Source organism: Vipera ursinii (genome assembly GCF_947247035.1).
Source record: "Vipera ursinii genome assembly, chromosome: 1".
Lineage (NCBI taxonomy): Eukaryota > Metazoa > Chordata > Lepidosauria > Squamata > Viperidae > Vipera > Vipera ursinii.
Window position 1 is genome coordinate 93,133,411 of NC_139512.1, and position 14,912 is coordinate 93,148,322.

A 14,912-nucleotide genomic window follows, 5' to 3' on the forward strand; every position below is an offset into this window, starting at 1 on the left:
TTTTCATTTGGCATAAAAAATCTTAATGAGACCTCTTTTAATATTGGTATTCATTCCACTGGTGATTTGGATAGGAGCATAACACCCTAATCTATTCCTAGTGACATCCATAGTGGGGAAAACATTGGATTTGGAAGAAAACAATCTACTATGCACCCTTGATTCTCTTGAAGGAACACTACACAGTATTTCAAACATAATGAATAAATAAACACATGAATTGTCATCTAGTACTATTTCATTTCTTGGAAGTATGTTGGGTATCATTATCTATAGTTATATTTTTTATGTAACCTGCACAGGCAATGTCTTAGTGTAATTATAATTCTCCTGCTTTACACTTCAAGTAGCATATCAATAAAGGAAACTTTGTCAGAAAGTATTATTGGGATTTCTTGATTCTAATATCATTTTAGACACTAATACTCTGATCTCAGACCAATCCCTCTAATCCAGGGGTGTCAAACTACCAGCCCACGGGCCGGATGCATCATGCGGAAGCTGCGCCCACCCCATTGCCAGCAATGGCAAAACAGTCCTGATACATCGTGCGATGTCATGTGACATCGTGAGTTTGACATGTCTGCTCTAATTTATCTGCTGTTTAATGAAGTATTTATTTACATTAATGTGATTAAATTCTAATATGTTTAGGTGGCTTTCTCTAAATAAAACTAACATCAGTTGAAACTATTAAACGCCATTAATTAAAAAACCAACTACAACCAACCTACTGCTATCATTAAGAACATTTTACCCAATGTGTCCTAAACAGGTCTTTCTCCACCCTTTTTCCAAAAGAGATAAAGGGGTATATCTGACCACAGGGTAATGAGTGTGAAATGGTGTGAAAACCTGAATTGTGCATATCAGTCATAGACTTCATTTATTATGGGATTCAATAAAAACACTTGCAAATGAAATAGATTCTATCAGTGAAACAAAGAAGAGTTAATCCTCCATCAACTGCAGCCCCATGTATGTCCACTAAGTTTGTTTTGAGGAGAGTACAGGTGAAGAAGTGGGAATGGAGAAAATTCCCACAGTACAACCAGGTTTAGTTGCAAGAATTATTCACTTAAAAGCAAAAACAACCTGTTATCTTCCCAACAATCATCTGAAGTAAATTGACTGTCATAAAGCCACCCAGTGAAAGTAGTGATTTGAATTTAAAGTTTGTATATATAACTTAAACTACAGCATTTTATTATACTATAAATAAATTAAAAATATTTATGTTAGGATAGCTAAGTAGTGCCTGAATAGGATCAAGCTATCACTGTAATGAGGACATTCCTTCAAAGCAAAGAACCATCTAGAGAATATGAATAATGAGAGACATGAGAATGGAAATGTGGACATTTAGAGAACATACCCTACAGACTACAGAAGACATTTCCTAAACCAAGTATAGTTCTTTCTATGTTAGATTTATTCAGATAGCTATTTAAAATGTGTATGCAATTCAGTCCAATATAATGGCTTACATACTTTCCAAACAGAAGCACTTAAAATTCAATCTCACAATTAAAACTCCAGCAGCATAAAAATTCTAAATCAAAAAGATTTTAGTAAAAAGATATATTTTAAGTCCACTCTAGATGGACTTAAAGAGTCCTTGGAAGCATTGTAAGTCAAGGAGGTAAGGAATCTAGTAGGTAAGATATGAGACAAACAAATACAAGAATTTGATACATTTTTTTCAGCAATAGGAAATGAAACTGACTCAGACAGATGTTATTAGATGGTAGGTTGGATACCTCAGAGATGGCATTGCCCCAAATGGCCTTAAGCCCAACACAAATTCAAATGATTTTATCCACAAAGAACTGCACAAGCTGCTCACAATGGAGGCAAGATGTTTGCAGTATATTGTGTGTAGTTCAAATAATATCAGTTATTAAACTGATATTGGTGAGCCGGTATAACCAAATGCAGAGAACATAAGAATTTAAATCAGATAAGATACTTATACAGAAGATAACTGTAAGAATAAGGATACAGTTGGATACTATAAAATAAATGATACATTAAAAATTGCTTATAGTGGAAATAGATATCTTACCTTCTCCAGTATAACACTAGGCTGATCTCCATAATTGCTTTCCATTTCTTTTCTACTGATATAAACAAGTGTCTCTCCAGTGTCTTTGCCATTATTGTATACCTTCATAGAGAAACAGTTTTCATATAAAAATAATATATATTCAATATGCAAAAATCATGGCATATTACAGTATTTACAATTCTCATGAAAAATCATGTCATCAGCAGTCTTTCTCTATTTTATTAGACATATGGCACATGAAATGCTCACCATGCATATAGAGACTACTTTTAAAATCATGCTGTATTATTACTGGTTTATAGCCTGCATTTGTTTTTCCCCGAGGAGCTGTTATTATTATTTCCAATATTGGTATGATACAGAAATGTTTTTCTGAAATTCTGGAACCATAGATCTGAAATTGCTAACATTGTCCCCAATAAGTATGAGTAATTTTCGCTATATCAGTAATTTATTAAATTTATTCTGAAGAAAAAACAGTACTGGAATTGTTTTTGTTTAAATATCTGTAAGCCAGCTTTTGGGCACAAGTCCATACATGCAGTATACAACCATATAATTATTGGTTAAACATTGACAATAATTTTTATCTTAATACTGACATGTACAATATAACAATTATTATTATTTATCATACGTCACATTCACATCACATTTCAATAAAAAAACCATAAGAGATAAAAATACAAAATATGCAATTTAAAATCTAAAATAGTATAAATGCATGGTTAACAATATAACAGTGTTTTGTTGTATCACTACAGGAAGGCTTTCCTGCACATTTATCAGCTCTGTGAAATAACAACTCCAAAGAAACTTTGCCTGTTATTTATTTTATATATCAACTTATTTATTTTATACATATCTTGTACAGTACATACATCTGTCCCTTGCTGCCAAAGAAGTGGCCAATGTGATCATTCTAACATCTATTTTTCATGTACCAGAGAAGGATGGATGAAGAAGCAGAACAGTAGATTCAACTGAGAGTAATAGGCTTAGTCGACCTATCTTTACCCTTACAGAAAGTTATGTTCTTGATACTGCAGTATCTTAATAATGTTAAAAGCAGCAGGTGCCATTTTAGAATAAACATAATAGGGCAGGATTGCAAAACTCTGGGAAACCACAAAATGGCAACAAAGGCTTCGAATGTTGTAGTTTTGTATCCCTTGTATAGTTATCCTCACATATACAAAGGAGACATTATTAAAAATGCTGTCAGCAATTTGCTTCTGCTGAATGACAAAATGTACATATTTCAGTGGAGACCAATTTAGAAGAGCTTTTGGTCATGTTCAGGCATCATGTTAAGTCAGTTCAGTACATACTGCTTTATGATATGATTGTTTCTACTGTCCTTTTTTTGAGCCTGTAATATTTTAACTTCTCTGAAATTTTCTTAAAATGCAGCGCCCAAAATTGATGTGGAATTCTAGTAGTAGGAATTTGGGCTCTTCTGTGCAAGACTCAGTTGTGTCAGATTTGAGGCTCTTTATATTAGTAAACTTATAAGTTGGCTAGAATATAGGAGATATATATTTTTGCTACAGAGATAGGCCACAGAAAAAAAGTTTTTGCAGAGGCAGGCTCACTCATAATATTGCCATCTCCCTATATGTACATTTTTGGGCCACTGCTATGCCTGTATTCAGCCTAGCCAGCATTCAGAGCCATGAAATCTGAATTATAGTCCCAACTGTGTTAGTACAAAACTGTAATATTCCATTAGCACAAGGTAAGATAGGGCTTGTGGATGGCCATTTTAATAACACTGACAAACAAGTAAATGAAGACCAAAGTAATCTCCAAAGCAGCTCTGGTGTACACAGAGAACAAGGAGGTTATTAAATTGATCAGCTTAGCTATTCATACCCACATTCAACCTCCTTTCAGTATGGGGGTGAAAAATTCCTTTCTTTTGAAATTTTGTACTCTTCTTTTTCTGGAAATACTATAAATCCAGAGGAGGCACACAGGAAGGTGGAAACAAGAAATATGGTCAAATATAAGAAAAAAATATAACATTCATGAACTGTGATTTTGGTTGCAATTATCAGGTTATCTGTCTATGGTTCTGGTTCTGGTTAGTGGTTGCTTATTTATTTTATTGCAATATAATTGTAGAAGTATGTTTACTGTGAACTGTTATTTTTTATCATGGATGTTTTAACTGTTAATTTTAAGTAATCTGTCATGAGTTGATAATGATTAGGCTTTGTACAGATTTAATAAATTAATAAATAAAATCTGATTAGCATTACAGAATATTTACATTTTGGAACCACACTTTCATTAAATGTCTTGCATCTGCTGTCACATTTCTATAACAAATTAGATTAGAAGAATGTTAGTGCTATGACTTATTCTCTGTTTGAAAATACAAGAATACAATGGAATATCTACGACTACTGCTTTTCCAATGCAGCTGCCAACTGGAAAAAAAATAGTGACAAGACAAATGGCGGCATTAGTTCTTCTACCACTACTAAATAGTTAAAGTTCTGTTAAACTTCACAGTAGGTTTTACACTAACAGTTTCTTATTTCCTGTATTACTGCCAAAACAATTTCCTACTCAAGTTCAGGGAAGTGGAAATAAGCATAGTAATACAAAAACAGAGGAGAATGATAGTGCTTAAGCTGAACTGATGCTTTGCCCTTTCTTTTGTATAAATCCTGGATTCCCTTAAAATATAAGATCTCAGGCTTAACATACACGAACATAAGAGGTTTTGTAGTTATTGTGCAGAAATTTACCATAATCTACAGTCTGAGTAATTGCACACAACTTACCAATAAACAAGTTCCTTCTTGGTTATAAATTCAAAAGTGAACAAATAACTTGGGAAATTGCTATTTTCTCTTTTGTGTTAAGTTCATTAAGTAACAATACCAGAGTCACTTAATACAAAACCAGACTTGACTGCCCTCAGCCTTCTTAATATTTCTATATCTGCAGAATGTCCTCAGGCTTAAATAGCATTTTAGGAAGAGGAACATGCAGATGCCTGGAGCATTGATCAGCAGCAGACATAGCAGAAGAGAAAGTGAGCTGATCGAAAAGCATGGAAGAAAAATAGGAAACCAAAGTATCTCGTGAGGAAGAACAGAATAGTCAGGGATATCCAAGCAGAGAAATAAATGAAGACACCTCTAGAAAGATTTTGTCCAGGGCCTTCTCATATCTGGCATCAACAGTCTATGGCTTTCTTCATTGGTTTTTAATCTGATTATGTCTATAACCTTAGTACATCAACTTTGTTTATTTCACGTGCTGTTCATAAAATTTCTGAACATTTCTGACAGTCAAATGCCGCAATGAGGATCAGTCTTCTTAGACTTAGCATTGCTGTTGCCATCTTTAAATTTATTTAAAATTGGTTTAATTTGTTTATATTATTTTAATATGCTATAGTATGTTGTTTTATTTACTTTTCATTATTGCAATTATTGCAATTTCTAAATTTTTATATTTTGGTGTTTCTATAATTTTCACTAGTAATAGTTAACTAGTAAATTGTATTTACATTTATTATGATTTTTTAAAGTTCTTTATGGATGTTTTATATTGATGCAGTATCAAAGGAAGTAAAAGACAAAGTAAATTCAGTTGTCTGTAAAAGACATTTCTTTAAATTCTGTCTCATTCAAATATGAATGCACTGTCTTTAAGTACTTTTTGTATTTTGATCCAAAAATGAAGTTTTCTTCTAATACAAAAGTATATTCCTTATATGCCATTCAAACTCCAGGTTATATTAGCATAAATGTTAATTTCTTAAGAGAAAATAGGCAAATCAGAATGTCTGGAACACAGCCTTATTATATGTTCTCTGATTAACTTCAAAAGAGAACTAAGCTACATGGGCTATCACTGTTGGTCTTCTAGGTTCATTTAACATATTTTTTAATAAACATCCCAGTGGAATTATGGACATTGAAACTTTGCTGACAGGTAGAATTGTAACAGCAGAAAAACTGCTGCAAATGTGACTGCACAGTACAGAATATGATCGTACTTATGATAGAAGAGAAGGCGTATTTATTTTGCAACTACATTTAACCATGTGTTTCAAAAGCTTCTGATGCGTGAGCTGGTGATTACTTTGACAAGGGAGAGATTTGCTGAATACTTGAATTACAAAGGTGCCAAATTTTAGAGAAACTTGGCTGAGGTATCCAAAGCATAATCTGTTCACGTTTTGTGAAATTAGCTACTTGTTGATTTACTGAATAGAATACTGATAAGGCACTTGTAGCTGAAAAACTGATTGACTGTTCTCCTAACCTATGACATAATCAGAACTGTTGATTCTACTTAGAAATAAGAATTAGAACTTGGTTTCTAAAAAGAATAATTATGGGTTTTTCCCCTGTTTCGGTGCCCTCAATAGAAACTTAGCTAGACTGAGTAGGCCACTGATTTGAATTAACATTCTACTTTCATATTTTTTATCTTTAAAATCACAGGCGAGCAGTTCAGGAACTATTTATTTATATATGTATGTATGTATGTATGTATTTATTTTTGTATGATGTAATTATGGAAGAAGATAATAGAAAAATGAGAATGGAGACATTGCAATCGGTCACCGATTTGTCATCTCCTTAGGAGGACTGAGGAGGTAATGCCTGATGTGATTTCTTGGCACATAATATTTCCTTGGCTTGTTACTCAAGAGTCCATGCAGCAGTTTCAAACCATTATTCACTTTATGCTTTTTTGGCTTTTTTGTTGTTGTTTTTTAAAACAATTGCAATCATTGGCTTGTTGAAAACATCATAATATTCCAGATTTAAAAAAGTAGCTGCAAGGATATTTTTCTAAATAAAGTTGAAAAAACAAAATATTTGAAATATAGTACCACATTTGTTAGAATGCTGCCATGATAGGAAAAGATAAATACTCCCTGGAATCAGGTTTGGTTTATGATAGTGATATAGAAATGGTTAGTTACTGTAGCTATGGCCTTCTTCTGGAATGTATCTCAAGGGGGGAAATCAGTACCTAGGCTAGTACTGTATTTTCCGACATATAAGACTACTTTTTAACCCATGAAAATCTTCTCAAAAGTCAGGGGTCGTCTTATACGCCAGGTGCTGAAAATTTAGGGACAGGGCTGTCTGGAAAACCTGGAGTGGATCTCCCATTTAGTCTGCGCAGGGAAAGCGGGACCAATTGGAGAAGAAGCTGCAGTCTGTGATTTTTTACAGGCTGGGGTCTGGGCGTCTTTCCTTCTAAAGTTGAAGAGCAGCTGTAGTATATTCCAACTTGAAAGGCAGGTGGGGAAGGCAGCAGCCAGAGCAGCGGCTTAGCTCTAAGAACACATTTGACTCAAGAACTGGGCGGGCTGGCTGGAAAACCTGGAGCCGATCTCCCATTTGGTCTTTTTTTTAAAAAATCCCATTTATATGCTGCCCAAGACTCAGGGTGGCTTACAATTTAAAGCACAAATCAATGTGCTTAGCAATAGCCTTCATTCTGTGTATATGCCTGTTTATTAGGGCTTTCACCCCCCCCAAGCAGCATTATTACAAAGTCAGCTTATTGCCCCCAACAATCTGGGTCCTCATTTTACCTACCTTGGAAGGATGGAAAGCTGAGTCAACCTTGAGCCTGGTGGGATGCGAACCTGCACTAATTGCAGGCAGCTGGTGTTACTTAAGGCTCTGTGCAGGGAAAGCTTTAGAGTGAATTAGGAAAAGTGAAAAAGTGAATTAGGAAAATAGGGAACGGTTGCTGTAATTGGGTATGTGTAGTTTAACGAAGAGAAGGGTGAGGGGTGACATGATAGCAGTGATCCAATATCTCAGGGGCTGCCACAAAGCAGAGGGAGCCAAGCTATTCTCCAAAGCACCTGAAAGCAGGACAAGAAGCAATGGATGGAAACTAGTCAAGAAGAGAAGCAACCTAGAACTAAGGAGAAACTTCCTGACAGTTAGAACAATTAACCAGTGGAACAACCTGCCTCCAGAAGTGGTGAATGCTCCAACACTGGAAGTTTTTAAGAAGAGACTGGACAGCCATTTGTCTGAAACGGTATAGGGTTTCCTGCCTTAGCAGGGGGTTGGACTAGATGACCTCCAAGGTCCCCTCCAACTACTTCTTCTTCTTCTTCTTCTTCTTCTTCTTCTTCTTCTTCTTCTTATTATTATTATTATTATTATTATTATTATTATTATTATTATTATTATTATTATTATTATTTAATCCACTTGCACTGTTTTATGTTTACATGTTTGATGACAAACAGCCTTATGTTTATAAGTGACAGTTTTCCTACTAAGCACCTGCATGTCATAAGCATTTGAATTAAAATTACCATATTAAAATCAAATATGATGTTTTTTAATTTTTATTTGGTGTGCATTGGAAGAGGGGTAGTCTTATACAGCGAGTATAGCCCAAACCCTATAATTTAACAGGAAATGTAGGGGGTCGTCTTATACGCCCAGTCGTCTTATATGCCTGAAAATACGGTATATATATATATATACCCCTGTCTACATTGTGAGCATAGAATTAAAATATTCAACATAAACTGCCAACTTTCTCTACAGGCAGTACTTCAGAGCAATCTGTCCATACTTCTTTACTATATTTAATCCACAATCCATGGATGGATGATACTCCTTTAATTATTCTACCTATACATTAACTAACATTTTTAATGTTAACCATTTTAATCAGTAGGTTTACTGCAAAGAATTATGATAGACTTCACTGTTGCCTCATTGTTACTACAGTATGTGACATTCACACCTGATGTTACTTGCATCTGTTAGATGAAGAGCAATCCTTACAAGTGTCAAGGCAGCTTTCAATAAATTTATAATAAGCCTACTTAATTAATGCCGGGTACCCTAATCTTAAAGGGACGCGGTGGCTCAGTGGGGTAGGATGCTGAGCTTGTTGATCAGAAGGTCGGCAGTTTGGCGGGTCGAATCCTGAGTGCCGCGCAACAGAGTGAGCGCCTGTTACTTTACCCAGCTTCTGCCAACCTAGCAGTTTGAAAGCACGTTAAAAAATGCAAGTAGAAAAATAGGGACCACTATGGTTGGAAGGTAACAGCGTTCCATGTGCCTTTGGTGTCTAGTCATGCTGGCCACATGACCACAGAGACGTCCTCGGACAAGCGCTGGCTCTTCGGCTTTGAAATGGAGATGAGCACCGGCCCCTAGAGTTGGAAATGACTAGCACGCATGTGCGGGGGAACCTTTACCTTTACCTTTACCCTAATCTTAAAAACTAGAAAACTCTTAAGAAAAAAAACCCCAAACCATTTTCTCAAAAAAACTAAAATTAAACCTTGGAAATTTGTGGAAAATTACGGAACAGAGGCTTTTTTTTCAAAAAATACACAGGTGAAAAACAAATGATTACTAAACTCTACCCACCTTTAACTGCAGCCCTTGCGAAGGAAAAGTGCTAGTAGGGAGTTCTTTAATATGTTGGTAGACATAAGAAGCACATTGTGCCTGCTCAGCCTGTAACTGAGGGGCGAGTTTAGAAAGATGACCTTTGTAGCTCTTGATGACTGCCTGCAATTCATCTATCAAGTTGTGCACCTGAAGGGTTAAATTATGAGAGCTGTTAGCAAGAGACAATTGTTGATGTCACACCTATTAGAATTCTCATTACAAATCTGATTGAGATGTAATTTTAGTCTGACAGAAAGTAAAGAATTTATGTCTATCTCCTCCAAACGTCTACATATTATAGAACAAAAAAGCCTTAATAGAAAATGAGGCAATGAAAGAAATAAAATATATGATTCTTAGTTATTTTAGATATTTTAATATTATCTGCAATCCTTTTAAGTGTTTAGTTAATTTCCTAAGTAAATCTTTTCAATAGCTAATTAAAACACACTAAGGGCAACAATTTGCTATTTCTACACTTCCCAACAAAGCACTTAAAGGAAGATAAACAATAGCTTTTATGAGGATGGTAAACTGTATACCAGAGTTCCTCTCTGAGGGAGATGGGTAATTCAAAAATGTGAAAAATAAATTCATACTCAGTATGATTACAAGAATTCAAAGCAAAATGCATAGCTCTCTGTTCTCTCCATTTCCCCGAGAACAAAGTTCATGTGAGGTAATAAGTTAATCAGTAAAGTTATCCGTGCCCTACTTCACCATCTCCATTTCCTAAATCACTGACTATTTCTCTACGTAGTAGAACAAGCATGTTGCTGTGCAAGATTCCAGATTCAATCCTCAATTATTCTAGCTTTCTTAGCTCAAGGGACAAGCATTGCCATTTGTGAGTTCTGATAAACTAAGAGGAGAAAAGGCAGTTGATTGCTCAGCTTCACAAAGCTTTGAATGGGATGGAAAGTGGCAATGGTGCTAAACAGGCTGACCCTAAAATCTACCTTTGTATTAGATGACAGAAAAGTGGCTGAGGAAATTAATATCTTTCTTGGATAGTAAGGAATGTGGGACAGAGGATATGAGGTCTTCCTTCTAATCTGTCTTACCTTGGAGAATCTAGTCTACACAGAGCCTTAAAGGCAAGTTTGCTTCATTTTTACACAATCAGGTAATAAACTCTTTCCCCCTTTCCTGTCACCCTAGCCCTTAAAGTTATTGTAGAAAACTGTAAGGAAGTGGACATAGAAAGGAGAAGAAACAACAGGTTATATATAAAATGTCTGTGGAGATCCTCAGTCATCCAGGTTATAGTTGTCCCAAAGATGCTTTTTCAAAGAGCAACTGGACTTTGTTTTATATATATTTATTTATACATAAACACACACAGAGGCACAGAGACACACGCACACAAACACACACGCACACAAGAAAACACACACACACACACACATATTCTTTGATATGCTACTGTACGTTCCATTGATGTCATAATATTGATTTTCCCAATAAAAGATATGATAGTCTCAATTCAATGCAGCTATGGTGGAATTGGGTTGTATCACTGCACAAATATTAGTAAATTCCATTCAGTTTAAGATAAAACTGATTTTTTAAGAATCTTCTTTTTAAAAAAAACAATTAACAGATGAAGTTTTTATATATTGATTGATTTGTATAAGTGTGTCTTCATACATGTCTATGTCTTGTACTACAAATATTTTGAGCAATTAATAAGGATACAGTACTTTTAATATGCCACTGTCACAGAGTCTACTAATGTAGTAATATTAATGCAGCACTGAATATCTGTTATTAAGATGGGAAATTAAGGAAATTATTAAGACCTTTTAACTATATTCAAAGGCTTCTGTCTAGCCATTTGAAAAATAGTTACTCTCAAAATTGTTACTCTCTATTTTGTTCAGGAATGATGCCCACTTTTACTAACATGAACAATCTATTCAAATAGTTTTGTTGATCATACTGTTGAATAGTTTTGTTTAAGTTTAAATTAGTTACATGGTAATTATACAGAGAGAGAGAGAGAGAGAGAGAGAGAGAGAGAGAGAGAGAGAGAGAGAGAGAGAGAGAGAGAGAGAGAGAGAGAAACAAGTTACCTTATAGAAGAGATGAATGGTATTATATATATATATATATATATATATATATATATATATATATATATATATATATATATATATATATATCACTATCAAACTGATTCCACCCCCACTCCAAAAAAGGCAGACACTACAATATATAAAGTATTTGTTTATATTATGTGGCATATTACTTCCCTGCCACAAAACATCACTGCCTTCCTATTTACATCTAAGCTTGTAAGCTGCCCTGAGTCTTCAGAGAAGGGCGGGATATAAATGGAATTAAAATTAAAAAAAATCTATGAAGAAAAACAAGTTAATCCCCTCCCAAAAGTATTTGGAATAGGAATCATAATTAGACATAGGAAAACATTTTGCAGATTACAATTACCGTAATTCATTTTATAGTGTAGCCATTGAACTACATGGATGTTATTTTCCTTTCCTCCTCCCCCTCATATTCCTTTGCATACCATGCTGCCTAACTTTCAAGGAAGACTGCAATGGGGAAGGAAATTGCTTTTTCCACTTCAAGTGGCCAATAAAGTACATATTTCTTTTAAATATGTATTTTATTCTCCATTTTGTGAACTATATGGAAAGCATTGTACAGATGGCAGTTAGGTAAACATAGCAGAAAACAAATACATTGTACATAGTTCTCCCTGGTTTCCAGCATTGAGGGTAAACAGCAAAGTTAGGCAGACAGATGTAAAAATGTTTATGTTGTAAGATGGTAATATTAGCACTAAATGAGAGGGCTCATTTAGTCCTCCTTGTAAGTTATACTGCACGTCAACATGATGTCTTTTAAACTAAAATATTGCTAAGTATTGATCTTCCTGCATTTTGATATGCTGCATAGAAATAAATAAGCAAAAACTCCTCAAAACGTCCACATTGTGAATTTTTTTCTTGCCCCCATAATAAAACCCATCCTTCTCATTCAACTACACTTTTGAAGACAAAACCTGACCTTTTCTGACCCCTGTATTTAAAGGTCTGTTCATAATTCAGTCTTCAATCTGTGTGTAGAGAAGCATCCATGTGGAAACATGGAAGCCTGTGAGATATGTAGCTTTTCCCTTTACACGTTACCTGACCCTATGAATCCTTTTCACAAAGGAAGGATTTATATATGCATAATTTGATGGGGGGGAGACCCAGTTTCACTGTGCTTCAGAAAAAACACACATTTTACTCCTCCTTCTCCAGGAAAACTCAGCATGAATTTGAGTGGATGTATTGCAAGTATTAGGATGAAAAGAAAGCTAGTTGCTAAGAAGACCACCTATCTTTTTTTCACTTGGTTGGATTAATTTTTTTTCTTTTATGCAAATATATAGTTTTCTGGCTTTTAGTGCTGATGGCCATGTAGAAGTGATGATTATCACTCTATCTGAGATAAGATGCTTCCATTAGAGTAGCAGCAAATTCATCTCTGTGGTTGGGTTTTAATAGTCCAGTTAGATGGAATGTACTCCTTATACATCCATAATATGTTACAGCTATTCCAGCACTGAGGAATGCATGTAAATAAATAAGGATATGGAGTTGTTTGGCATGGAAATTGTCACTGGAAACAGAATTATAGTGGAAAAACCCACTCTGTTCTCTTTAGCTATTCTGTAGTATGCACTGAAATCAATGTCTTGATTTATGACTACATTTCTGTTTTCTTTTAATCTGATTTGTTGCAATATTAGACCTAACAGGCATAGCAAGTGCCTTGTAAAGTTGACAAAGCTATGGGCAGACTCAAGATATGGGCAATGTTTCATTTTCCTTCCTTCCTTCCTTCCTTCCTTCCTTCCTTCCTTCCTTCCTTCCTTCCTTCCTTCCTTCCTTCCTTCCTTTTTTCCTTCCTCTCTCCCTCCCTCCCTCCCTCCCTTCCTTCCTTCCTGCTTGCCTGCCTACCTGCCTTCCTCCTTCACTCTCTCTCAGACACAGAATACATTATTTTTATTATTAATAAAATAGATTACTACAAAAATAAAATATGATAATACATTGTCCCTCTTAAAAGTATGCTTATGTCCTGGGTTCAATAAATTTTACCTCCCTTGCCATATGATTCATTTGACTTCTCTAAGTGTCACTCCATGATTACTAGTTCACACTGGACACTTTATCTTATGATTGGTTGTTGTTAGTTTCTAAAAATTGTACTTTTGTGTATTCTAACTCTCAGTGATCCAGTCTTGCTCTCAATCTTGTCAGCATTCATTACCAAGTTCTCAAATAGAATAAATACTCATAAGTATGAGCAGAGGATAAGGTAGAAAAGGTTTATGTACTACAGAAGCATTAGGTTCTAAGGAAGAGAATACGATTCTAGATTAAGCCTACTTTGCGTGAATAAAGTTCTTTTTCCTTCCAATATAAATCTTTTCCCATGTAATACAATATAAAAAAGTGTGATCCTGATCTATTTTTATCAAAATATACAATAAGTATATTGTACATAGTCTAGATTTGCTTGGGCATTTGAAGCAGCTTACAAATTGAACAAATGCATTAAAAATAAAATTGGCAAAATAAGCAAGCCATAAATGACACAATTCACACAATGCCTTAAGACTGAGGTCTTCAAAATTGGCCCTTTTATGACTTGTGGACCTCAACTCTCAGAATTCCTCAGCCAGCATGCCTGGCTGAGGAATTCTGGGAATTGAAGTCTACAGCTCATAAAAGGGCCAAGTTTGAAGACCCCTGCCTTTAGACAAACCATCGTTTAAAAGCACGACAGATGTGATCATCCATCCCATGAGGTTAAAACTAACAACTCACATTACTGAGAGATGTGTAAATTTTAAGAGCAGATGCAATAACTGTGCCAAACAACATTTCATTCAACTCATCTCCCCATGAGTTTGGGGGTTAGGCTTTTACTAGCAGGTGAATGTAGGGACTGGTTTGTGGGCAACTACCACAATGACTCAGTGGGAAAATGAGAAATTCCAGGGCTGCAGCTTCCTTGTATGTGGGCCTAAAAGTTTTGTTTCTTTCTTTATTAATCAAATTTATATGTTATTTGTTTACTAATATACTTTGTTTACTAAACTACTACTTTATTTATCAATCAAATTTATATGCTCTGCCCAGCTCATCCAAGGCAACTTTGGGCAGAGCACAACAAGATTCTGAGCTAACAACACTTTGGATAAGAGTCTCTGGTGTCTCCATCTTTCTCTCTGGGACTTTCATGGAAAAAAATGGCAGAGCTTTTGGAAGGCTTTTTGGCCTGTCACAGATCTACTAATCATTGGAATAAATCATTTAATCAGGTCTGTATCCATTTAATGGCACCATTGTCTAGCTTGAATCTTGCTGTCTTCTCTAGTAGCATCTCATAGATGA

The 14,912-nt window shown here is 35.0% G+C and overlaps 1 protein-coding gene across 1 annotated transcript in view; it reads right to left on the minus strand.

Annotated features, from left to right (window-relative positions):
* The window catches only part of DCDC1 (doublecortin domain containing 1), a gene marked incomplete at both ends in the record, with an annotated part of 271,836 nt that overhangs the window by 153,690 nt on the left and 103,234 nt on the right, over nucleotides 1-14,912 (minus strand). The window contains 2 exons of the mRNA XM_083357546.1: nucleotides 2,066-2,167; nucleotides 9,469-9,639. Of these exons, the coding sequence (XP_083213672.1) occupies nucleotides 2,066-2,167; nucleotides 9,469-9,639 (273 nt within the window). The remainder of the gene's footprint in view (nucleotides 1-2,065; nucleotides 2,168-9,468; nucleotides 9,640-14,912) is intronic.